At 37.7% G+C, this 27,727-nt stretch overlaps 1 protein-coding gene across 2 annotated transcripts in view; it reads left to right on the top strand.

Annotated features, from left to right (window-relative positions):
• The first annotated feature begins 17,553 nt into the window (after nt 1–17,553).
• Nucleotides 17,554–27,727, top strand: part of CCDC85C (coiled-coil domain containing 85C) — a 170,901-nt gene continuing 160,727 nt past the window's right edge. For both annotated transcript variants that reach the window (XM_026679404.2, XM_026679406.2), the window contains exons 1-2: nt 17,554–18,095; nt 18,230–19,161. In XM_026679404.2, the coding sequence (XP_026535189.1) occupies nt 18,453–19,161 (709 nt within the window). In that variant the 5' untranslated portion in view covers nt 17,554–18,095; nt 18,230–18,452. The remainder of the gene's footprint in view (nt 18,096–18,229; nt 19,162–27,727) is intronic.

Raw genomic sequence — 27,727 nt, 5'->3', positions numbered from 1 at the left:
AGGTTCCCATTTTGTTTGATTTTTGATGCTTTTTTAACTGCTTTAGTCTGGGCTAAGTGGTTTTATGGCTTGTCTGCTGTTTTGAAGGTTTTGGTCCCACAATGGACACCCACCCAGAGTCCATTGGAGTTCAGTGGCCATAATAAATTTGAAATAATAAAATAAAATATAAGGATACTTGATGTGAGGGGTGAACCGGAAGTGTTTTCCCTTCCTCTGAAATAGCTGGCTCCCTGAAACGCAGGTACCCCTCACTCTTATGGACTTCTGAAGTCAGATGAAAACATCGCTCTTCTGGAAAGATTTTGGCGATTAATTATTTCCAGTTTTGATTATGAATCTAGATGATCAAATAAATTTCTTAATTTAAAATAGATTTTTTAAATCAAAAATTTTATTTGTATTAAAAAGTTTCTCATTAGAAATAAGTGCAGTATGGCAGTGCCCCCAACCTTTTTTGTGCCACGGCCCGGTACCGGCATCACAAAATGATCTGCGGCCCGGTACCGGCATCAGCACGCATGACAAGGCAAGGTGAGCCGAGCGACCAGCCAGCCAGCCATCCCTCACTTCTCCCCGCCACCTTCAACTCCTCCTTTGTACCTTTGTCGATGGGCTTCGCTTTGGGACGGCTTTGGGACGGTCGCTCGGCTCGCCTTGCCTTGGGTGCTGAAAGAATCCTCGCGCCTTAGTTTCATTCAAAGCCCCCCCCGCTTCGATGAAACTAAGGCACGAGGATTCCTTCAGGACCCAAACGCCGCTTTCCAACCGGAAAATCTCACCTGGAAGCACTTTCTCATCAAACAAGATGGCGCCCAGCAAACCGGTGGCCCGGTAGGAAATGTTCCACGGACCAGTACCGGTCCGTGGCCCGGTGGTTGGGGACCCCTGCAGTATGGCATTTTAGCCAGGTTAAAAGCTTGATTTAAAAAGAAAATTGAAGGCTTGGAAAAGGTAATTAAAGCTGCACTTTAAAATGCACATAATATGGCATTTTCTCTTTATGTTGATACTGGAGGTCCCAGAATTCTTAGCCTCATGATTAAACATATTCTGGTTAAGAATTCTACAAGTGAGGTCCAAACTTACTGGAAGGCACTAGATTGGCAACAGAAGCATAAAGATACACTACACTCAGTACATTATGACAAAATCTTTCTTTCTTTCTTTCTTTCTTTCTTTCTTTCTTTCTTTCTTTCTTTCTTTCTTTCTTTCTTTCTTTCTTTCTTTCTTTCTTTCTTTATTTGTCAATTGCTTACAAGATAATAAGTATAAGTAAAAACATAGTTATGAATACATGGATACATATAAGAAAAATAAAAAATATATAAAAGAAACAATAGGACAGGAACGGTAGGCACATCGGTGCGCTTATGCATGCCCCCTACAGACCTCTTAGGTCTGTTAGGGTGAGGTCAATAGTAGACAGTCTAAGGTTAAAGTTTTTAGGGTTTGGGGAAAAAACCACAGAGTCAGGTAGAGTATTGCAGACATTGACCACTCTGTTGCTGAAGTCGTATTTCCTGCAATCAAGTTTGGTGTGATTAACCTTGAGTTTGTATCTATTGTTTGCTCTAGTGTTGTTATGGTTGAAGCTGAAGTATTCATTGACAGGTAGGACATTGAAATGTATGATTTTATATACTATACTTAGATCAGACCAAAGGTGGCATAGTTCTAGGTTTCCTAGGTCTAGAATTTCAAGTCTGGTGGCATAAGATATTCTGCAATGAGTAGAGGAGTGGAGAATGCTTCTTGTGAAATATTTCTGGACTTTCTCAACTGTGTTAATATCAGATACGTAATGTGGGTTCCAGACTGATGAGCTGTATTCGAGTATTGGTCTAGCAAATGTTTTGTATGCTCTAGTTATTAGTGTAATATTACCAGAGAAAAAGCTCACTTACAAGATACAGGTATAACAATAAACATAGTTTTGAATACATGAGATGGATACTCATAAGAAAAATAAAAAGAAACAATAGGATAGGGACAGTAGGCACGATTGGTGCGCTTATGCATGCCCCCTACAGGCCTCTTAGAAAGGGGGTTAGGTCAATAGTAGACAATCTAAGGTTAAAGTTTTTGGGGTTTGGGGAAGAAACCACAGAGTTAGGTAGAGTATTCCAAACATTGACCACTCTGTTGCTGAAGTCGTATTTTCTGCAGTCAAATTTAGTGTGGTTAAACTTGAGTTTGTATTATTGTATGCTCTTGTATTGTTATGATTGAAGCTGAAGTATTCATTGACAGATAGGACATTGCAATGTATGATTTTATATATTATATTTAGATCGGACCAAAGGTGGTGTAGTTCTAGGTTTTCTAGGACTAGAGTTTCAAGTCTGGTGGCATAAGGTATTCTGCAATGAGTAGAGGAGTGGAGAACTCTTCTTGTGAAATATTTATAGACTTTCTCAATTGTGTTAATATTAGATACATGATATGGGTTCCAGACTGATGAGCTGTATTCAAGTATAGGTCTACAAATGTTTTGTATGCTCTAGTTAGTAGTGTGATATTACCAGAGAAGAAGTTATGTAGGATTAGATTAACAACTCTTAATGCCTTTTTGGCTATGTAGTTACAGTGGGCTCTAGCACTTAGATCATTAGAGATGAGTACTCCAAGATCCTGGACAGAGTTTGGATCATCAACCAGGTCTTGACTATTCAGCCTGTATTTTATTTTCTGATTTTTTTTTTGCCAATATGTAGGACAGAGCATTTATTTGTTGAGATTTGAAGTTGCCATTTGATGGACCATTCTGATACATAGTCAAGATCTTTTTGGAGGGTAGTAGTATTGTCTGTGGTGTTGAATAGCTTTACATCATCAGCGAAGAGAACACAGTTGCTCTTAATATAATCACAGAGGTCATTTATGTAGAGTATGAAGAGAGTTGTATTTAATATATCTGTATTTAAAATATAGATAGCATTAAGTTGATCTGATTCTTTACCTTTTTAAAAATCAGACTTTTGCAATCAAAATGAATGAATCAAGATGAAACAGGAAAAAAAGCAATTTAATGAGGACAACTTATATGTGCTTCATAAAAAAAGAGTGTATTTGGTAGGTCAGAATTGTATACAAAATTAAATTGCCTTGTAAAAAGTCTTAAAAAATAACTATTGCACTGTAGTTCTCCCTAGATAATGCATAAAGATGACAGAAATGTGATTTTCCTCTGCATTCAAACATAAGTCTTTTTGCCAATTTCATCAAGAAAAGCACCAACTAAATCAACACGACATTAAACAAATTGCATTTTTCTCTAAAATCCAACTACCTAGATGAAAAGCCAAATGGAATTTTTCAGTGTTTGGAATGTTTATATGTACTTTAGGTTACCTGTGCTGAGCAACCACAAGGATTCTCATTATAAATAATTCATTAGGGACTGGGAGGATTGGGACATCTTCCCTGCCCCCCACCTGATGTTTTATTCAAAACTATTTTCAAAGCAGCGTGTTAATGCTAAGAATTTTGCTTTCCTGGAGTTTTTACTTGATTTAAGATTTCAAATCGGTGACAGCTAAAATAAACAACCAGCTGCTGACATAGACCAATTCATATGTTCATCACTAAGTTATAAGCAAGGGTTTCTCCACCTCTCAAGTTCCTTTAGGGTGATGTTGATTGAAGATTATGGCTTTAATTTTCATTAATAGTTCTCTTTTAACAATAAATAAACATAGAGCTACATACTTTTGTAACTTTTAATTTTTATTTAGTAATTTTTATCTCTGCCTTAGAACATGATTCTTGTTAGGAAAATATGAGAATTTTGTTATAATAGTTCTTTTATGTATAATTAAAGCAGAGGACTTGTCTTTTTGATTATGTATGAGCTGCAGGGAGGATGGGGGCAAAATTATATCTGATAGTTTGCTGTCCAAGGAGGGATGAATGTTCAACATCCTTCATGACAAAGTGCTCTAAGAGAGAAAAAAACTCACAATGTACTTTCTTTACGAGATCTTATTGGACAGGCAAAATCAACTTAGAGAAGACAATTGCATAAATACCCAAGTTCTGAGATGTAAAAGGAACCCACTAGGGGAGTAGGGTAATGGAGGTGGCTAATGGACTAATTAGCTGACCCCACCCTCCCTGCACTTTCTGCTCCTTCTCTGCCCATCTTTTAAATTTCATATGATTGTACTATTATTTTATTCCTTTGTATTATTATATTTACATTTTTAATTTTTTTTTTCATTTTGTTGTTGCAAGTCACTCAGAGTGGCCCCATGGCAAGATGGGTAGCAAATAAATTTAACAGATAAATAAAGAATAAAGAATGATGACCAGCACCTTGAATTGCATCCAGAAGCAGTTCAAGTCACTTGTTCTGACCAAGGCTTCCTGAGACAGTAACAATCACACGCTAGTCCCAAAAACCTTGTTTTTATTTTAGCGGTTGTGAATTATATGCATTCACAGCCTGTAATGAGTGCCAAACAGTTTATGAAAAGTCCAACAGAAGTTTGCCACAGTCTTTCGGGATAAGCACCCACCTCTCTCTCTCTTGAAATGCTGCCAATTAGCTGTACAAGGCCAAACGGAGCACAAAGTCAGCACGGAGCTTCAGATTTTAAATCGACCAGAATGAACAAAGTTGCTTCCTGCAAAGGCTCATGTCCCTTTGCTCCTCCTTTGTGTCTTATGGGAGGGGCCAATCATCTCCAAGCCTTACTCCCGAGTCGCCCCTTTTGTCTTAATTGTTTTTGCCTTCTGGAAGCTTTGCGAAGTGTGCACTGGGAACAGGCCCCCCCCCCCCGTTATTTTGCTTCGCTGATGTCAGATTCTGAGGGCTCCAGAGTCAGCACATAACTCTCAGATGGCCCTGGCCCCATCTCTGTGTCGAACACAGATCCCTCATCCGAGTCCTCCCCAAACTCCAGGACTGGCCCATGTTCCTCCCCACTATCTGACTCTGCTGCCAGCTCTGCAGGCCGCCAACCGACCACAACATCACTGCAGTTCCCAAAATAGTAATGTTACATGGAAAAATTGTCACATGGTCATTACTACTTGAGCTACTGCATTCTGGAGCAGCTGTAGCTTCCTGATGGTCTACAAGAACAGGAAGGAAGAGGCAGTAGTTCAATCATGAGAAGACAAAAGCATGGTAATTTTCAACAAAGTTTCCTAATCCAGGAATGTTTACAACTGATACATGAGAGATCTGAACAAAGACCTTCTTGTCCACAAGCTGTATTCACTTTTCCAGCAGGAGCTCTCAGTCTAAGAGGATCCCCAAACTATTAACTTGCTCTGTGTTAGGGAGAACTATCCTGTTCAATATTAAATATTAAATTCTGCTGGAATGTGCACAGTCACTGTATCTGGCTGAATTTAAGCCTCTTTCTCTCCATTTAGGCCCTTACAGCCTCTAGGCATTAGAATAGATTACAATTACATCTCCTTTTAAGCCTTTTGAGTTATACAAGTATAATAAACATGGCATCAAATTACCTCTCAGAGTATTTATTTACAGATTACACATAATCAGAGTTGGAAGGGACCTTGTAGGTCATCTAGTCCAACCCCCCCGCCCATTTAGTATATGGCATACAGGTCTAGGGAGGCTACAATGTTATGAAGAGTAATTTCATGTTGATATTAAACAGGTGATGGAAGAAAGTTGAGATTGGTTGGATGAAGGGGAGAGATCCATGAAGAGATCTCCCTATCATCCACAGTCATTTAATCCTGGTCACAGGGAAAAGAATCACTGTAACACTGTGCCCTTTGCTTCTGAGCTCTTGCAATCAATCCAGAAGAATACTATGGTCGAAGGTATTCAGTGCAACTCAAAGATACTATAAGACCAGGAAGGTTGCACTTCCCCCATCCCAGTTCTGCCCTATATTATCCACAGAAGTGATCAGTGTAATCTCAATGCAATGTCTAACCTTGAAACACACAAAAAAGGCTCCAGTAATTTGTTTCATCCAGGATTCATCACAATTGCAGATTCATTATCATCTCAACAATTGTATTTAGAAAAGGGAGGTTAAAGACAGATTGAGGGTTGTCCAAGCAGTGGGTTCTTGATGATGAGACATATTGCTCTTCAAGATTGGTGGCATTATCTTTCACCCAAGGATGCATTAATCATTGTCCCTGCCAGCTTCCCGTTATCCTCCTTAGCAGCTTTCATCAGCATGTCAAGGTAGAGCAACTAAGAAACCAGTCATGAAGGCCTTTTATTATAAGGTTATAACAGAATCTTCCAAGTCTGAATGTCTTCCCCTCTTCCTCCCTTTATCTTTATGATAATTTTGACAAGTATAATATTTTGACACATTTGACTGTGATGTTTTTTTTCAGGTTCCAGTTGTGTCCTGGACTGAGATCCCTTTTATCTGACTCTTGTCTTGGTAGTGACTTTTCCTCAAGTTTATTCCCTCTGCCAATTACTAAAGACAAGGTTCCTATTTAACAATGGTTTGGCTGATGTCACAGAGAACATTGTCTCCTTCCTCAAAATAGATAGGGCCAAATTATTTCCAGATAATCTTAAAGAACATTGCCATTTCCTGTAGAGTCAGCCAGTATCCAATGCTATGTGTATGTGAATGATTTTATCCTCCAAGATGCCTCCAGAATCTTGCCCCTCAAGAAGCTTCTGAATTAAGATGTCGAGCAGAAATAACTAATGGCAAGGATGCTGCCACAGTAAGCTTAGTTGTAATGATGAATGACAATGTATGTCTCTGTGTCTCTTTTCAGATACATGCCTATTGAGTTTAATGGAAGTTACTCTCAGATGTATGAGTGCCATTTTTTTTTGGAAATGAAGGTATGCACAAGCTGCTTGTATGCTCAGAACTTTCTGCATTATACAGTATTTGTTTGTTTTTGTATACCAGTGTTGCCAATGCTGGCTACAATTTATCATTATTTCTGAACCTCTATATTCAGAAATAAACAATGTTAGGTTTAAATTGCATTCAACAGAACAGGTTGTGATTTATATTCTCACCTAAACTAGACTGTCTTGGCAGCATATTCACCTTTAGGATAAACAAGAAGCTGAAATAAATAGTAAAGGAATAAATAAAAAATTAAAGGCAAGCAACTAGATATTATAGAAATTATATTTAAAAATGTAAAATAAATTCTAGATTTAGCTTGAGGGTAAAGATAAACACTGAAGCAGGAAAAACTGAAAGATACTTCATTTATAGAAATGTTGTAGTCAGGAGATCACAATATCCAATGTTTAGCACTTGGCCAAACTTAGTTGAACTAAAAAACTATGCAAGATTGGACCTAGTACTACTAACTAGGTCCAATCTTGCATAGTTTTTAGTTGGAAATCCCAGGTCTGTAAAAAAAAAGTGTACAGAAAGAAAAAACACAGCACTTGCAAGGGAGGGGCAAACCACTTCCATTTTATTTCCAGAAAAATTGTATTGAGGAAGTTGCCAAGAGTTGGCTGATTGAAATGCATGGCTGATTGAGGCTTATTAAGAGACACAATTCTGTTTTTTTAATTAAAAGACAACTCCGTCTATGTACAGTATTTTCTCTTATGGGTGGTCTCCTTAACTAGGAAGCAAATTGTAAACAATATCATTAGCTAACAACTCCTTTTAAAATCTAGCAAATTAGTGAGACTCAGGTAGGAGAGATGGCTTCCATCTTTGTTTGGACTCTACCTTTATTGTTGTGCTAACTGAATTTCTCATGGTATTAGAATAAATTATTCTAGAGCTCCCTGTGGATTGAAAACATTCACTTATTTCATATTGGCTAGTTAGCAGCTGTCAGATGGTAACAGCATTCAATCACAGCTAAACTTGCCTGTATATGAACCAGCAGCTTTAAAATAAAAAAAGAAAAAGAAAAATGTGAATATATATTGCCGTTACACTGAGCCCCTGGGATGTGCTTCCTCAGCAACAAACGTCTGATGTGTTTAGGAAAATTGATAGCATGTAAAAGATGAATAGGATTAAAACTACTTAAATAAATTTAGTTATGGTATGTTTCAGGTAATCAGAGATAAGCTTCCTTTAAACCAGTAAATATAGTCATGAATCAAACATAAGGCTTGTTAAGGCCATATCCATATTGGTACTATATTCCATTAGTAAGATGACTATATCACTCAAGGAACACAAATAATCTATGTTCCACCTGATACTATCCCCAAAATACTGAAACATTTTTTCTGCTTCAGTTTCTATACAATACCAACAACACTGTGTTCCAAAAGTTGCTCTTTTAAATTTGGTTGCTTTGCTCTGTCTGATATTTCTGTTTTTTTAAAAAATCTTTTTCCTTCAGATCCCAATGGCAGTGTGGAATATGGCTTTACCCAATTCAGTTTATTGAGATCTACTGTTGATTCTGGACTGTTATGGAGAGTTGGTTCCTCTTTTGTTCCTTGCTCAGACTTCAGACTCTTAAAATAGGACAGGACAGTTAAAATAGTACGAAAGACATTCACATTTCCAGGAAATTCATAAGGAGTCCTAAACTTTTGCAATCATTTTAGAAATGCATCTAATGACTGAATATTGTATTGTATATGGAATATTATCCTATGGTACTATTGGTTGTATTACATGAAAATCTTCATACAGAACTAAAAAAGAAGAGACTTAACCTATGATACATTTTCTTAACATTAAGAGAACCATCCTGCTCAATATACTTAACCTTCTGATAGTCTCTCACTGGAAATCTTCAACCAGACACAGACATCCATCAGAAAGTTATGCAGAATAATATATATGTCTCACTAAGAAAAAAATTTCAATGTTTTGATACTAGCTGTGCTAGATCTTGAAAGAAAAAGTATATTAAGAGTGTGATTGAAACTAGTTTTGGTTCAACAGTTTAAATGAAAAAAAAAAACTAGCAATTTTGCTACAGGAAATAGTATCCAGGATGTTAAGTTATTTAATTGTATTTGAAAACAATGATGTACTACTACAGTTAATAGTGATATATCATTTTACATAGTTTTAAGTATTTTGCTATGCCCTTCAAAAAAGAATTTGATTTGATTGAAGGCTGAAAAAAATACTGGCTTTTTGCATGCCTGTGGTAGTTTGTCTGGTTTCCTCATTAGACAACATGTAAGCATTCACTAAACTACTATTCTCTGAGTGATTCTCAGATCTAGAATATCATTAAATATCAGGAGATACAAAAGTGTAATTACTTGTTAATACTATAGGTATGATCTCTTCTTTTATAGTTTCAGGTGTCAAGGAAGATATAAAGTTCTGGCTCCTGTTCTGGTGTCCTCAACCATTGTTAATTGATGTTGCTGTGGTGTGTCTTTGATGTTGTCTCTCCATCTTCTTCTGGGTCTGCCTCATATTCTTTGACTTTCTTCTCTTTTTGTATATGCATGGTATGTATTTTATATTATAAAATTGGAATTGCAAGACATCTTCTCCAGATGAGCAAACCACTTTATTTGCTGTTTTTGGATGTAGTTTAGGACTGGTTCTATGCCAATCTTTCTCTTATGGTCTCATTTCTGATTTTATCTCTTCTGGTCACACTCCAGCAGCTTTTGGGCATACAGGTGAAACTTGAAAAATTAGAATATCGTGCAAAAGTTCATTTATTTCAGTAATGCAACTTAAAATGTGAAACTAATAAATGAGATAGACTCATTACATGCAAAGCAAGATAGTTCAAGCCATGATTTGTCATAATTGCAGGGGTGGGATGTTACCGGTTCTGTCCAGTTCTAAAGAACCGGTAGCTCTGAAGAAAAGCAGACACCGAACCGGTTGTGTGTTTGCTGCTGTTTGGCCCACCCACCCATCCAGGCTCTTACCTGTCCTTTATTTTCTGCTTTTTCAACCTTAGCTGCTTTATGTGGCACAGCTGAGGTTGAAAAAGCAGGAAAAAAGAAGCTTGTTAAATGCTGTGCACCCGTCCGCAGCGCTTTTCAGCTGATTGGGCAGCACAGCTGATATGTAAAACGTAGTCACCAAACTGGTAATAACACCAGTTGAATTCCACCCGCTTATATGCTCTTGCATTGACATTAATTTTATATCATTTGTAATCAGAATATTAATATAATGAATGAATGATGGTTTAATCAAGTAGATAAAGATATAAATAAATACAGCAGGTGACTTTGCAGCTTAGCATGCTTTGAAAATGTCAGAAGCATGCATTTGTATATACTTGAGATCTGAAACTAGTGGTTTACTAGTCTATGGAAAGGATATCTAATTCTTAATGCCAGTCCAAGTACATTGTGGTTTATTGTGTTTTTTTACTCTAAGCATAGGAATAAAACTTAATAGGTAAAAGTTATTAGAATGTCACGATTTGGGAGAAAAATGTTTACAATTCTGATTTTGTCCTGTAGAGGGAGTATTTTCATAAGAATTTACAGTAGCAAAATTAAAGTGCAGTTTTTAGTTAATGTGAAATACACTTATAATAAAATTTGTCAGTCCTTAAAGTACCACAAAATTATGTTGCTGTCAAAAATACATATATTAATTCAGAAATACTAAGTACTGTTTATTTTTTTCCTTAAGATCTACACACGAAATGGTTTTTTGTAAAAAAAATATTCAATGCTGGCCAAGAACATTGTGATCAAAGCTCTGCCTGATTATTATGTTTTTTTAAAACTGTGTTGCTCATAAAAAAGCAGAAATTCAATCAGACTGTTGTGGCTGCCATCTTCTGCTTTTTGACTGTATTCTGCAGATATTCCTGCCTTTTATATGGAAATTTCTTTTACTTTGTTCAGTGGTGAAATTATTCTAAAACAATAATTGTTGATAATACTTATTTCAATGTTTGTTTTATAACTAGTATCCAAAGTTGGTTCATCAAAAAGTTGTACAAAATATAAATCACTGCGAGAGATTGCTTCCACTTATCAATGTTAATATGTCCCTGAATATCACTTGGGAACAGAAGAGAATTCTATCACTTCATTTTAAGCACTTAATCAGTTATTTCCTTACAGATAGACATTTTAGCCCTATCACACAAATATCTGCAGATAAATGGGAGGATTATTTCTATAAAATATTTAAAAGGGAATCTGCTGTAATCTCTGATTCCCTCTCATTATGAGCTCACGGATTGGTCATTAGTGTTCATAACTGAGGCTAAAGATCTTATAACCAAATTAACATCTAGAAGTGATTTTATCCACACACATAAAATAAGAAAAAACAAAGATTAGTGAGCTGATTTTGGCCACTTTATTCACACATATTAACAAAACAGGTTAATTCCCATTTTATTGGAATCAGGATATTGTACAGATACACAAAAATAAAGGAAATAGTTGACCATACAAATTATAAGTCTAAGTTTATTAAGCATAATAAAATTTAAATGATTTCTTTATCTAAAATTAGTGTATTGGCTACAAAATGGAAATATAATTGCTGAAGGTGGATTTAGAGGAAAACAATCAGCATTAGATTGTTGTGTGGTGTATTCTGTCATTTGTCAGAAAAATATTATAGGCCCTACATTCCCCTTATGCAACTCTTGATGATTTTAAGTCAGATTTTGATCTAACAAGAGACTGTGGGACAGACTTGAGGTAGTTTTCTATAGAAAAAAAGCTGTTTTTTCTTATTCAGCCACTTTACTGAAATATCTCCCAGAGAATAAGATGTATACCTTAGGATCATTTATCTAAAGTGATCCCAACTTATAGAGATGTAAGACAAGTTTATATATTAAGTCCATTACTGTTTAATTTATATTTAAATCCAATAATCCAAGCACTTCCTGTTTTAGTCTATCACCTACCTATTTTAGCTGATTGTGCAATTCCAGCATTACTATATGCCAACAATGTAGTTATTATGTCTACTTCATAGGGGGGAATGAGAAGCATGTACGAAAGCTATCAATAAACTACCAGAAAAATCAAGGTTTAAAGTTTGCCTAACATCATCCTAAAATTCACAAACGGCAAATGTGATATTTGAAATGTGACATTATATTAGATATGATTGTCAGAAATGTGTGATCTATTTTGGAAAAAGGAATGATTTCTTCTAATTAGAGGATGTGATGGCCTTCTCTGATGCTTTCCTGGACACCCCTCTGAATGCCAGCTTGGAGGATGAGCTGGGCACGTCAGGGACCGGAGGTGGCCAGTGGCTCCGAGCAGGGAGTGATGAGTCCAAGCGCGGTGGAGCAGGTGCACAGGGAGCAATCAGACAAACAGCTACCTGAGCATGGGTCAGTTGAGGGACAGCTGTAATTGGACAGCCCTGAGGCTTCGGATGGAGGGAGCATGCAGCTGCAGTCGGCCAGTGAGGAGGAACTGCCTCTTCCACCCATCTGAGCATGCAGGATGGAGAAGAGACTGCAGCAATGGAGATCAGCCCAGCTACTTGCAAAGTGGCAGTTTTGCTTCTCTTAATGGGCTGCACCAGGCACTATTTAACCCAGCAGGAAGATGGAAATGATGCTGGGAACAACATGTCCGTTTTGGTGCCTAGCATTTACCAGTCAATTAGTTGATCTTCCTTATCCTGACACTCTTGATTTTAGACCCTGGATTCATAATTCGACTCTTGGACTCTTGGACCTGCTTTTGCCTTGAACCCTGTTCTCCAGACCCCGGACAGTGGACCTTGGTGTTGTCTTTCCTTGTGGACTGCTCCAGCTTTGTGCATTTGTGTTGGAGTTATTCCAGAACTGAGCTGGTGTATTTATAGTGTATTTATTAATAAACCTGTATTTATTAAGTATAAAAACATATTCTTTTTTCTTAGTTTGTATTTTTAGTTTGTCTGGGTTTGTTTCTTTAATTATTTGATTCTGTAATTAATTATTTACAATAATTAATAACAAAAATTAACTATGAGTACACCTCAGAAAAGGTATTTTTACTAAGGCCTACCAGCTTTATAAATATTATGGTAGATTAGCAAGGAAGATGTTAGAAATTATCTTAAAATCTGTGTAGGGAAATTGTATTCATACAATGCTGAAAAATGCTTTTTTATGGAATACCATACATAAAAAGAGTAAGTCTGGTTTAATTTACAGTCCTGAAAATAATAATCAGCTGCAGAGAAAATCCAGCCTTGCAAGCTTTCCATAAATCTTGTCATATTAAGTATTAGTACAATTGTTTCCCATTAGCAGAGAAAAATGTCTTCTTAAATATAGTGAATTTTATACTGCATTGATGCTGTATTAGGTAGGTATAAAAAGCTTAGTGTGGTATGCACATTAAAAATCTTACATTCACAGCTTGATGCAAATCCCCTGTCTAAATGTGAATGCTTGATCTATTGTTTATTAACAGCCTTATTTCCCTGTCACAAATTAGCACAGAAAAAGGCAATTTCCTTTGAGACAGGGCAGGAATTGGCTTTGTTAGTTAGCTGTAGAAACAGGATGCACACATTTATCATAACCATGCACCCCACTTACAAGAATTCTGTTGTTTTCAAATGACATACATGTCTTCTATTCTTTAGAGATGTGTCCAGATTATTTTTGATTGGTATTTTCAAAGGAAGAAAACAGATTTTTCCAGAAAGCTGAAGATGGAATAGTTCAGGCACATTGCTTGGAGCATTTGCACTTTATCCCACTGTTTCTTTTCATGGTATTTTTAGAATTTTGTATCACTTAAAAAATCTGTAAACCTTGTAGGATTTTTTAAAAAAACTAGTGAAACAAAGGAAACCAGTATATATGATATGGAAAATAATGTTTGTCTATATACTGTATAACCACTTTTTTACTTAAAAAAAGACTAAAGACTGAAAAACCCTCTATATAAGGTATTACCATCACACATAGACAGCTCAGTAATAATTAAAATCTTCCAAACCTTTTAATATGCTAATATCACAATACCATCATTGAACTTTTAAATTGTTTAAATCATTATTTCTTACTGCTTTACTACCTGCACCACTCATACCAGATCCTGTTTTTAATTTTCTAAATTTAAATTGAAAATTATAGTTTTGAGTGCTCTGATTAAAAAAAAACCTGATTCAAAAGAGAACTGTATAACTTTCCAAATAAATAAAATCCAAGATTTTACACAAATTCTAAAAGCTAACTGTAGTGTAATGTCAGGCACAAGAATCAGAACTATACTAGGTTCCAGTTAAGCTGATTTTATTGCTTATGTTTATGCACATTTTATACACTAGTTTAGTGCTAGATAAGTATTAAAAGAATTCAAGAGGAGGCTGATATCAAGTGCTGGGGAAATCAGAGATTCGAACAGTTCAAATGAGTATAAAGATTTTTTGCAAACTTAAGCTCTCTCTAAGAATCTGACCTAATGGTAAAGGGAAATGAGCAGGAATAAGAAGGCATTCAAGGTGGACTGGAGTTAGATCTCTTCCAATGTGCAGACTCATGATTTATGATGCTTTTAATGCTCACATAGGCTCAGCCTGTCATCTAAAGCTGGACTTGGACTGTTTGCAGGAACATAATGACTCCAGGCTGACTTCTCTCTTGACTCTATCCCCTGCTCTGCCTCTTCTTTTCCTATATGTAATTTTATACATATTTACTCAAAAATAAACTATATAGGTACTCCTGCACTTACAACCACAACTGAGCCCAAAATTTCCATTGCTAAGCAAGACAGTTAAATGAATTTTGCCCCATTTTTCAACCTTTCTTGGCACAGTTGTTGAGTGAAACACTGCAGTTGTTAAGTGAATTTGGCTTTCCCACTGACTTTTTCAGAAAGTGACAAAAAGGTGATCACATGAGCCCAAGATACTGGATCCATCATAAATACATGACATTTGTCAATTGTGATCATGTGAACATGGGGATGCTGCAATGGTCATAAGTGTGAAAAACATGTCACTTTTTTCAGTGCCATTATAATTTTGAATGGTTATTAAATGAATATTTATACATTGAGAACTACTTGTAAAGAATTTAATTTTCCACTTGAATAAAAGCATTGGGTAAAAGTTGAATTAAGAAACTTCTTGAATCATTCCTTAATTTTAATAATATTAATCTTAACACACACTGGCTTCAGAGTTATGAAATCACCAATTTTGTGATTACAAAACTTCGGATTGTGTTGTGTAAATATACAAGATCAAACCATTCAGATAGCCTAAATATTTCTGAACTACAATACCCATCAGCCTTAACTGGAACAGTCAACAAGGACATACCGTATAATGGGAACTGAAGTCCAAAACAGTTATCCATTCATATAATGGAGCAATTTTCTGGATTTATGTGGCACACTGAATCAATAACTACAGGCTTAGATCACATGCTAGGCTAAAATACTGTTGCTTAGTGGTATGCAAACAGGACAATATTTGGACAGCATCAGTTGGAGGAGCTTGATTAGAACAGGATTGGCAATTTGACACCACAACAGCAAACATACTTGTGAACACTTCTGATGTATGTCAGGCTTTCTACTATCATCTTAGCATACTTTAAAAAATATTTTAATTAAAATAAAGGAACAAGAACCTGCCATGCTGCAAAGCAAAGCACAGCACCCCCAGCAATATCTTTATTGTGCAAAACTGCTGATCCAAATAGGCCCCAAAGGCATTCTTAGAAATGCATTGTTTGGAAGACTGCCCTATATCTGAAAATGGGCTATTTTAATGCAGAGTAAATACAGAGCTATCATGAGTGGGTAGGCAGGGAACAAGGGCCAGTTTGCCTTCTGGAAAGCCCTTTGGGAAATAGGCAATTGTGATCTACTTTGTGTCAGTACCAATGACTATCTCTCCAAATCCCCAAGGCTTCCAGTAGCTCAGTAATGTTGCCAGCCTCCCACTATTTTAAAGAGTATTAAGTTTATAGTGTCAGCCACTTAGGCAGGGGTGGTATTCATCAGGTTCTGACCAGTTCTGGAGAACCGGTAGCGGAAATGTTGAGTAGTTTGGAGAACCATCAAATACCACCTCTGACTGGAGATTTTACAGTATCCTTTCCCCTGCCACGCCCACCAAGCCACGCCCACAGAACCGGTAGTAAAAAAAATTGAATCCCACCACTGCACTTAGGTATCAGGGCATCAGGCTACAAACCTGTAGACCAGGGGTCTCCAACCTTGGGCACTTTAAGCCTGGAGGACTTCAACTCCCAGAATTCCCCAGCCAGCTTTGCTGGCTGGGGAATTCTGGGAGTTGAAGTCCTCCAGGCTTAAAGTGCCCAAGGTTGGAGAGCCCTGCTGTAGACCATGAGCTCCAGTCCTGCTTTAGGCACAAAGGCAGCAGGGTGACCTTGGGCCGGTCACCTTCTCTTAGCCCTAGAAAGGAGACAATGGCAAACCACTTCTGAAAAACTTACTAATAAATTGCAGGGGTTTGTCCAGGCGGTCTCTGATAATAGGAGGCGACTGAAAATGGTGTGGTGGTGGTCCGAGTTTACAAAGCTGTTGCTGACACAAGGGGCTTCACTGTAAACCATGGTTTACTGAACAGGCCTTCTCGCTGGGCTCTGCACAACATAAGCATAAAGGGACCTCAATGGTTAGGTTCTCTCCCCCCATTTTTTTAGTTTGCTGTCCAAAGCAAAAAAAAAGAGGGGGAAAGCCCCCTTCTTTCTACCTCACATCAGCCTCGCCTTTCACACGACTTCGCCCAAAATAACCTCCTGAATTCAGGCGGGATTTTCCCCACAAGCCCCGAGTCGCTTCGGCCTAAGCGTACAGCTACCAGGCAGGCTCCCGGTTTCTCCTCGTCGCCCTCTCGGGGTCGGCAGGAATTATTCAACCCAGATCGCTTACCGCCACCGAAGACGGCCCCGGGGCTTTGAAGCCCTTCTGCAAAGCGCCTCCTGTCAGTTCGCAAAGGTTTTTTTGTTTTTTTCGCCCAGGGGAGCGCTCCGTGGGGCTTTCTCGGCAACCCCACCCGCGGCCTTCCCAAACAGTTTTCCCACTCGTGATGAAGACCGAGTGAAAGACAGGATGGCGAGCCCTCGAACTATTTTTCTCCACGCGTTCGTCGTCCTCAAAATGGTGCCCGTGGATCGCCCGGGCAGAAAGACGGAGGGGACGAGGAGAAAATGCCATTTAAACGGGGCTGGATGTGGGGGGAGGAGGCCTCAACATCAAAGAAAACCCCCCAGCAAGAACTGAAGTAGACCCGACGGCCCTTTTGGCTCCACAGGGCAACTCGCTTATTTCCGCCCCCAAACTCTGCATCCTCTCGTCCAACTTCCCTTCCTAAATAAGAAGCGGATTAGAGCAGACTTTTAGGGAAAGTCGCGGGCAAGGGAAGGGATGCAGGATGGTTCCTCGGAGCCCTCTCCAGGCAGAGGTAGAAAACAGACCGCGGCCCCTTTAAGAGAGGCACGGCGCTCTACCTTTGCCTTTGTACCTGCTTTTTTGAAATGCGCCCATGCCGCCCGCTCATTGGCTGCGGGAGAAATTATCGCTTCTCCCCGTAACCCGACCCAAGGCGGAAAATGAAATGCAACCTGAACGCGCCACGCTGGGGCATGGAGAAGAACCGAGCCCGGACCATCTGATTGGCCAATCAGGAGTCAGGAGGAGGAGCCAAACCCGCTAATTCCCTCCCTCCCATAAAACTGAGCAGTGCCGGAGGATCGAGTGGAGCGGTACGCGGAGATAAGCAGCTGTGCTTATTGGATTTCTCTTTTATTTTAGGTCCTTGCTTTTATTTTTTCGCGTTGCTTCTCCAAGGTGTACTGCACATTCTCATCCTGGAATGTCCTTTCCCGTCTTCCTTCTTTCCTCCCTCTGGCTTGAAATAGGCGATGCCTTGTTCCAGAATCTATGCTCTCTCAGTTCCTTTCCGATGGTTGTTCTGAAAATTTAAATGCAGTTTTACAAAGAGACTGACATCATCCGGAGGGCTGTCTTAGAACTAAAAGCATAAAAAAAAAAAAGCGGAGGAAGGGATCGGTTTTAAAAATTTGCATTTTATTTTATTCTTTCCAACTCTAATTGCTGCGGACGGAGGGGCTGGGTCATTTCAGCTTGGAACCTGACCGTTTCACAACCTCATATAGCTTTTATCTGTTGGAAATCTACGCGGCGTGGATACTGAACCCAAGCAGGTTGATTTTTAAGCTAACACATTTTATTCTTATTGCTGGGGCTGTGTTAGCCTTGGGTAAGTTGACTTGCTTCACTTTTGAAAGGCTTTTAAATCTCTCTCTCTCTCTGTCTGTCTGTCTTTCTCTCTCTCTCTCTCTCTCTCTATATATATATGAAGCTTTCATTCTTTTTCATTTTTATTTTATTTAGGTATGGGAGTTGCAAGGCAGAGAGAACATTTTACAGAAATGAGTGGATTTACAGTTTTTTGTGTTCTTGTGCTCCCTGAAGAATTGTAGGATTTTTAAAATACAAAATTACATTCCACAATGTTGCTGTGAATATTAAACTTGCAGAATATTTAAAATATATTCCTTGAAAAGAACAGTTTTTGTCTCATCTCCTTCCAAAGGAGTAGAAATAGAATATAAATATGTCAAAAAATTCTGTGGAAGGGTCAAAGGAAGACCTGAGCAAAATGACAGAAGATGATCTGTTGAGATGGAACAAGGAAGAATTGGTGAAAAGGTTGAAGAAAGTGGAGAATGAAAAAATGAACTTGATGGTGGAGCACAGCAACTTGATGAAAGATGTGAACAGAAGACTCCAAGTTCACCTGCATGAGATCAGGGGTTTGAAAGAAGTTAATCAGAAGCTTCAGGATGATAACCAGGAACTGAGGGAGCTCTGCTGTTTCTTGGATGATGACAGGCAAAAGGGGAAAAAGCTGTCGAGAGAATGGCAGAGGTTTGGGAGACACACTGCAGGTGTAATGTGGAAGGAAGTTGGAATGTACCAGCAGAAGCTGAAAGAATTGGAAGCCAAGCAAGAATCCCTTCTGAGAGAAAATGTTGAGCTGAAGGAAATTGTGCTAATGCTGGATGAAGAAAGGAATGGAGCAGGCTCCCGAAGCTCCATAGATAGCCAAGCTAGTCTCACCAACCTCAATGGGGGTTCTGGAACCAGGGATGTTGGAGATGGGAGTAGTACATCCAGCGCTGGCAGTGCAGGAAGTCCAGATCACCACCATCATCTCCTTCACCATCACAAAGTTGTTGAAAACAAAGCTGGAGCCATCAGGAGATCTATGGATGACCTTTCTGCTCCTCTTCACCACCGGAGCATCCCAAATGGTCTCAATGGTAGGTCCTGGTTTCTAATTCATGCATTTTGTTTCTGTAGAAAGAGTGAGTTGGCTTCAGACATCTTTCTTGCTAAGGTTGACCCATCAACCATCAAGTTTGATTTTATTCAAAGCTTGTACATCTTTGCCTTGCAGGTAAAAGTTTTCTTCCTACTTTTTTGCCTATTAAAAAAAGCCCTGCATTTTTTATGGTAAAAGAATGGATCTTGCTTCACCTGTTTTATGCATGCTTATATGAAAATCTATCCCCTAGCCACCTACTTCTGGTAATGCATAGTTCTGTTTTATTAACACAAGTACAGGATTTAATCTAACTTGTGTTTTTACTAGCACATTTAATTGAAATCACAGTGGATGTATATTTGTGAAATAATATTGATCTTTCATTTAAGACTTCTTCCTCTTTCTAATATGGTCTTGTTTTTATCATAAACGTTTAGACAACCTACACTCTGATGTTGTATTATTAAGATATCATCTGCAAAAACAAGTTACCTTATCCTGAGATCTTGCCAATTTTAATTTATTACCTTGCATAGATGTACTTTGGAACAGAAGATGCCATGGAAAGTAGCTCCACTTGGTGGAGATGGCTACAGAGTAGCTGGTGCTCAGGTGATGGCATTCTGGATTTTAATCAAAAGTAATTTTTCCCTTGGTTGACTGTGAAACAGTATTGTTCCACCCAGTGATGCTTATTCACATCACTGCCAAATGCTTTTAACTACATCTTTATGTGAAGACATTTTTGTGTTCAACCTTTCAGTTACTAGATTAATAAATAGTTTGTGGTCTAAAGAAACACGGGTTTTCTTTTCTTTCTAGAAAGAAACTTTATCTTTCTACCTATATTTTTGGCTACTATGATGGCTGGTAAAATGGATGATCCTAATACTGAGGGTAATGTTTTAAAGCCATCAGCTGTCATGGTGGGTAAAAACATTATTGGCTTTGGAATTCAATATTTAGTAGAATGAGTAGCTCTAAATATTAGTGTTAAAAATAGTTGGCATTTTTGTGTAATATGAATTTATCTTCTGAGTTTTAAGGTTGACACTGTAATTATTAGGTGGTTCAATAATGAATGTATTTAAATATTTTTAGGGTTTCTATTTTTAGAGACTGAACTAATTTCCAAAGCATTCTCCGTATTTTATATACTTCTCTGTATTCTCAATTCATCTTGTTGGAGGCCTTTGAGCTAACAACAATAGGCAGTAGTTGGTATGTGGGCATGTGACATGTGACTTGTGTTGGGCATATTGAATAACCAGTCAGAATTCAATTTTTTAAAAATTTCACCCACCGCCTTTTGAAATTTGTTCAAATAAATCTTAATGTCCAAACCACTGAGTTTTCATGGAGTGAGGCTTCCAAAGAAATAGTGTATCCCCTACATTTTTAAAATTTTATGTTTGCTTTCTGGACTTTGTATGTAGAGATTGATTTCTTGGGGCAACTAGATGAATTCAGATTTTTAGATCTTGGTTAGAGTTTTTCCGATGGATTTAAGGATTACATCAAGGATTGATCATTGTATGTAACTTAGTATTAGATTCACTAAATAAAAATCCTGACCTTTTGCTCCATTTCTTTGGAAATGAAATCCCACTAATTATATTTCCAGGCAATGCTGTATCATGGTTTAGTGTTCTGAGATGAGTCTCAGTATATCTTATGTTTTTGTATAAAGACTAGGAAAGAAAGGATAAAAGAATAAAGTATAAAAAGTATATAAGCAGCTCAATTTTTAAAAATAGCATTAAACTTTGACCACATACTAATATCGATCAGTCTTTCCATTACATCAATACAAAGCTAGCTGATAAGCAGAGGATGAAATTATCAGTCAAAGATTGCAAAGGTGGGGTGGCATCATTTTTCCATTGTAAGAAAGTATTTTTTTCTGCAGTGTCCTATGCTCAACTAATTTATAACAATTTGAATTTTTGCTGTAAAATTCAGAATTACATTCACATTTTAAAATTTTATACATTTCTAACAGAGAATTACATTAGATTTGCATTCAATCGACACTTAAAAAGTGAAAAGCATCTCCTAATAACTTGTAAAGACAATTGAATCGGACATTACGAACAAAAAAAACCAACTGAAATGGAAAATACCAAATTAAAAAAAAAAGCTACAGGAATAACATATTGAAAAGTAGCACAGAATTCTCTTGTGCAAACCTTGATACCTGTTTCATCCTCCTATTAAATATTTGTAGACTTTTCCTGGTGATCCAACAGTATGATGTCAGTAAACTGAATTGTACCTGCAGCATCCCCTACCCATAATAAGCCTCGCCCCCCCCCCCCAGTCTCCCTTGACTCATCTGTGGCCTATATCCTCCCTGCCAGTGCATCTTCTAGCCTACCCCATTCCCCACGGCACCATACTAGCCTCCTGTGGCACCCCGGTGCTTCTTAACTGGGATTCCTTTTTAATAACCTTCCTTTTTAAAAACCTGCACATTTTGGGGTTATAAAGGCAACCAGGACTGCTGGGGTTGCTGTTGCTAAGCGACATGGTCATATGATATCATATTTTATGACTGCATTTCTTAGTAATGGCAATCCTAGTCCCAGTTACCATTGTAACCCAAGGTCTACCTGTATGGCTAATTTAGAATGAAAAACTTCCCATATGTTTTCCCATGCTGGTTTACAGCAGGCTTGTTTAAAGTACCCCCAGTGACTTGAACTGCGTGGTTCAACCAGGGTGATAGTAACTGTCTTTAGTCTGCAGCTATGACAACAGGAAAGATTGCTTGCTCTAGCATTACTGAATACATTTGCATTCTGTACCTTTAACTGTAAAGTCAATGGATTTTAATCTGCTAATTGGGGAGGAAAATGAAGTTTGTCCCTAAAGTATTCTATACCCCGAAGCTCTGATAGCACATTTCAGCATTTTTAAGATTATGTCAGATATATGATAGATGATGTAGCCAAAATGAATAGTAAATAAGAACTTACATGAAAGGTGGAATAGTTCATCCCCAGATGATGGGAAGAAATGGTCAAGATAAGGCCAATAATCAATTAATCATGTTGATCTTAATGTCAGCTTTCATACAGAATTAAGAAGGAATTTCATGGGAATATTTGACTAAAGTAAAATATGTAGAACCAGTTTTTCTTCCTTCAGAGATCTTTCTTGAATTAAGATAATGCAAAGTGTGAGAATAACTAAATAAATAAGTCTCTGGGCAAGCATTCGTATTATTTGGGCATGTGATACAAGCAGATAATGGATTATAACAAATTGTGCTTGACAAGATTGAGGCAAGCAAAGAAGACGTAACTGGGATCACTTGATGTACTGGGATTACTGGATATTTCTGGAAGAGCTATGAGTTATTAGTGGGAATGGTCAAATGACAGAAATTTGTCTCTGCTTCAATATTTTTAAAGTAGAAATTGTGGAGAGTTTCAAAGGTAAAGCATGCATCCAATAAAAGGAAATATATGTAGCTCAGGACTGAACTGTGGTGTCCTTAGTGCTCTCTGAGCTTGGTTATTTGCAAGAATTTCAATACCCAATTAGGTAACATCATCAGTAATATAGGTGATTATTACCTAGTTGGGTAATGTAACATCTGTAAGCAACAACCAAGCTCAGAAAATATTAAAGATTCCATAGTGAAGCATGTATAGGCATGCTGGCAGATGTGATATTGGAATCACTAAATGAAATTTTTCAGAACTACTGAAGCATGGGGGAACTTCAGAGGACTGGAAAAGAGCCAATGTGGTTCTAATCTTCAAAAGTGGGGGGGAACCAAGGTCCAGGAAACTATAGACAATCAGCTTGACATCAATACCTGGGAAAATCTTGGAAAAGAGAATCAGGCAGTGGATTTGTGAGTGCTTAGAAATGAACAAGGTGATTACTAAGAGTAGCATAGGCTTGTTAAAAAGAGATTATGCTAAACAAATCATATTGCTTTATGTGAAAAGTACTAAATTAGTGGACCAGAAAAATGCTGTGCACATGGTTTACTTAGACTGACTTCGGTAAGACATTTGACATAGTAGACCACAGCCTACTTCTTGGTAAGTTAGAATAATATAAGATAGAAAATACCACCACTAGATTTATTTGAAGTTGACTGACTAACTGCATTTAGCATGTAGTCCTGCAATTCATCTACATGGAGGAAAACATGCAGTAGTGTACATCTGTCTTGGGGGCCAGTGCTCTTCAGTATCTTCATAAATGACTTAGATGAGGGGATTGAAGAGGTGCTTATCAGATTTGTGGATGACACCAAGTGTGGGGAATTACAAACAAGATAAACCCAAGTTTCAGAAGGATCTTGAGAGACTTGAGCTTTGGGTCCTATGTAACAAGATGCAGCTCAGTGATGAGAAAAGTAAGGCCTTCTTCATTTAGGCAGAAAAGACCAAATGCACAAATACCAAATAGGCAGTACCAAGCCCAACAGTAGTGCCTGTGAGAGGGATCAAGTTGTCCTGGTGGACCATTGCTTATCATAAGTAAGTAAAAGGTTTCCCTTGTCCAGTCATGTCTGACTCTAGGAGGTGGTTCTCATCTCCATTTCTTAGCTGAGGAGCCATTGAAGACATTTCTGTGGTCATGTGGCCAGCATGACCATATGCCAAGGGGCATGGAACGCTGTTAACTTCCCACTGAAGTGGTACCTGTTTATCTACTTTCATTTGCATGTTTTCGAATTAAGTGGGAAAGGAGCTGCTCATTCCATCATGCAGCATTTGGGTCTCAAACCCAGGCTGTTAGTTTTCCAGCTAACAAACTTAGCATCTCTAACCGCTGAGCCATCATTTCTCCTGTAAATACCGTATGACTCAGCAATATTTTACAGCTGCTAAAAAGCCAGAAGGATAGCATCAAGATCACGGGAAATGATGGTACCGTTCTATTATTGCATTTATGAGGCCACATTTGGAATACTGGATACAGTTCTGGTCACCATAATTTTGAAAAGATGCTGAGGCCCTAGAAAGAGTGCAGAGAAAAGCAACAAAGATGATAATTGGTCTGGAGGCTAAATCTTACGATGAATAGCTAAAGGAACTAAATATGCTTAGCCTAATAAAAAGAAGACTTAAGGAAGACGTGATAGCAGTCTTCCAATACTTGAGGTGCTGTCATAAGGGAGCAATGGGTGGAAGCTTATTGAAGGGAGATCCAACCTGGAAATAAGAATATCCTGACAGTAAGAATGATTAATCAATGTAACAGTTTGCCTCAGAGTTGTGGGTGCTACATAATTGGAAGTTTTCAAGAAAAGATTGGACAACAATTTGAGGTGGTATAATGACTCCTACTTGGGCAGAAGGTTAGACTTCAAGACCTCCCAAGTCTGTTCCAGCTCTATGATTTTGTGATGCTATATTTAGCTTAGATAAAGAAGGGATTTCTTGAGTGAAATAGTATATGATTGCAGGGTGTACTTAATTTGTGAGTGGGAAAAGGTTAATAATTTATGCAACAGAATTTTGACTGGAGCAGACAAAAAAATACAAGTGCTTTATATAGTGGAAAGACAGGGAATTTTTTAGCTTTTATGCATAAGATTTGCATGATCCCTTCAGTTAGAGCAAACATTTATGACGTATGTAAACATACAGGAAGTATCTTAACAAAAGTTAAACTTGAAAGAACAATGCTGAGACTTAGCTCCAGGTAAGGTTTCTGGCATCTGTTCTTCCACTTCCAGGTCCTGCATGCGTTAACACATCTACCATTAACTCATGGATGTTTACAAGATAAAGGGCAATTTGAATGCACCTGAAGGCTAGATTTACATATTCTCTCATAGTGGAATAACTGACTGACCTTGGGTGATCTCAAAAAGCAGGATTTAAACTTTAGTTCTGGATTTCATAAAAAAATCTCGAGGCTGCAGGCTAGACTAAGAATATTTTTTTTTAATGCTGGAATAAACCAATTCCATATTGTTACTAAGAAAACCACTTTGACTAAATTTACCAAATTAAAGTTATTTGAATTTACCCAACTAATTCAGCAAGACGAGTGTTGACTCTTGAAGATGTTTAGTTACATAAGGCCCCAAGAAAATACTTTTGAAAATTTCTCCTACCTCATTCATATCTAACTTCTTTTCTGGACTTCCTTTATTCAATGATATTTGTGGAATATAAATTGTGTAATTTCTCAGTGACCAGAATATGCTTTCTTTCAATTGAAAACTAGCTTGGTGATGAATCCATCTGCTACATAAATCTACTCTTAATTGCTTTGTGAAAATATTAGCAATTCTTTGCTAGATTCTCTGAAAACACTGATGTTACTAAAACATCTGTGGTAACTTGCCTAAGCTACCCCTGTAGGCTATCACACAACCACACCCTCTGTTAAACTGGATGGTTCTGGAGTTGAGAAACTGCTTGGAGCTATAGCTCTTTTTCAATTCTATTGTTTCTTGAGATGCAAAGGCAAAAAATAATGTTGGCATTAGGAAAGAAAAGGAAGGTATACCATCAGTGTAATTTCCTTAGAATGTTGTGTTTTCTGGAAGGGGTAGTATTCAGAAAGAAATTGTCCTAAATCAGCTTTCTGGAGGAAACCAGTTTATGGAAGGCTAGTCAACATATTACCAACACACTAAGGAGAATGCATGTTCCAGGTTCATATAGCTTGCTCTGGTATATTTTGTTTGGTTTTGACCTAGTATGATATGTGAACCTAGTTATTGTTTGGATTGGGCTGCCATATTTGATGTATCTATAGTCAGTGTTATCATTGAAAAGGTGACAGGTAACCCTTGACTTATGACCATTGACTCAACAACTGCTGAAAGTGATATTAGTGAGTTGCAAAGGGACTTCTGTCCGCCCCCCCAAGTTATGGTTGTTACAGTGCCAACTCAGTCATGTGATCAAACTTCAGTTGCTTGAGGGCCCATCAGACTGCAGGGGGTTCTGCCACGCCCTCCATCCGCCTACCTCTCCACATCCAAGCCCTTTTTGCCCCCTGTCACACTAGCTGACCTTCACGGTTTTTTGCTCCCATTGCTCATCAAGCATGCCTAACCTGGCCCTTCACAAGGCAAATGCTGGCTGCGCAGAGCTTTTTTCCCAAGGTCACTCATGGTAGTTTCTATCTGATTTTATTGAGGTAACAGATAGAAAGTATGTTCTGGTGAAAGATAAAAATCTACCTAAGGCAGAACATACATCCATAAACATCACTCTTAATATCTGGATGAATAAAAAAGTAATCTTTGGCACATATTTAGAACATAGACGTTTGCTTATTCATGAATGAATGAATAATGCAGAGTTGACATTTAGTAAAATTGCTTGTCTGAGATAGCCCTTAGGTCCATCTAGTTCAGTGCTGAAGTAATTCTCCAGAGTTCTATATGAGAACTAAACTCAAATTCTCAATCACTAAGTTATGGCCTTGAAGATTATCATTAACTGAAAATAAGGTGGGGTGGGGGCGTCGGTTCAAACTGGTTCTACAATGATAACGTGCATCAAATTTCCAGACAGACTCTCAACCAAACACTAACAAATCCCAAACTTGTTTAGTTTTAGGAAGAATATTATCTAATACATTTCTTACATGTTATGACTATGTTCCAACCAACCTAGGCACTGTATATCTAATGGGATTTGTACATTCATCTCTTTGGCTATGATTATTTTTGTACTTTTTATTCAGTATCTGTATTTAGTAGGAGACATGGATATGTGTAGACATTGCATGTGATTTCATTTATATCACTTCTTTTATTCAGATGTTCATGGTAGTTCACAAAAGACAGTGATTAATATACATGCCTTAATCTACAAACTAAGTATCAGTCCCAGGGTTTTCAACAGCTGCATCAAAATGTTGTAGCTGGCAGAGAGAGAACAGCAAAACTCCCTGCAGCTATTCTTTTCTGCCAAGGAGTGGGGCTAGGCTTAGTTTTATTTTATGTTTTACTTTTCTGCTACATCATCTTCAGCCCTCTCTATTGTTCAGAAGTATTTTATTATGGCTTTTAAAAGCAGACTATTCAAATAAACATATTAGCAATAAAGAAGTAAATAGGTTCATAGGATTGTGCATGCTGATTCTGATCCTTGCCCTACTCTGACAAAGGCTCCGTGGACTAAATAATATCACATTTCTTCAAAGTAAGAAAAGTCTTCTGAATAGATTCAAATTCTCCTGCATTTTTTTTTCAAATACTGTATGGTGTTTTTGAAATATTCATATTCACACTATGAATCCTTAGGATAGGCAGAATACAGATTTGGGAAATCTATTTTGTTATTTTTTAAAAATTACTCTTTAGTTTACTATATTAGTAAAATCTTGAAATCCAAGTTGTTTAAACCAGATCAATAGAATGGCTTAACCAATCCAATATAGACCAAGGATTAACAGCATAAAAACATGCATGAACACAGTCAGAAGTTTGTGATCAGTGGCAAATCCAAATTCATAACTGCTTATCCTTTTAGAATTCTTTTCATCAACTTAAAGGAAAATAAATATTCTCTGCGTATGAGGACTAGGACTCAGGTGCAAAGCTTTTTCACATACCCTATTGC

This window comes from Notechis scutatus, chromosome 1 (assembly GCF_049901735.1).
Source record: "Notechis scutatus isolate UNSWTSFEM ecotype Mainland chromosome 1, rNotScu1.2, whole genome shotgun sequence".
Taxonomy (NCBI): domain Eukaryota; kingdom Metazoa; phylum Chordata; class Lepidosauria; order Squamata; family Elapidae; genus Notechis; species Notechis scutatus.
The sequence above is the reverse complement of the archived record's forward strand: the minus strand, read 5'-3'. Positions and strand labels throughout refer to the sequence as shown.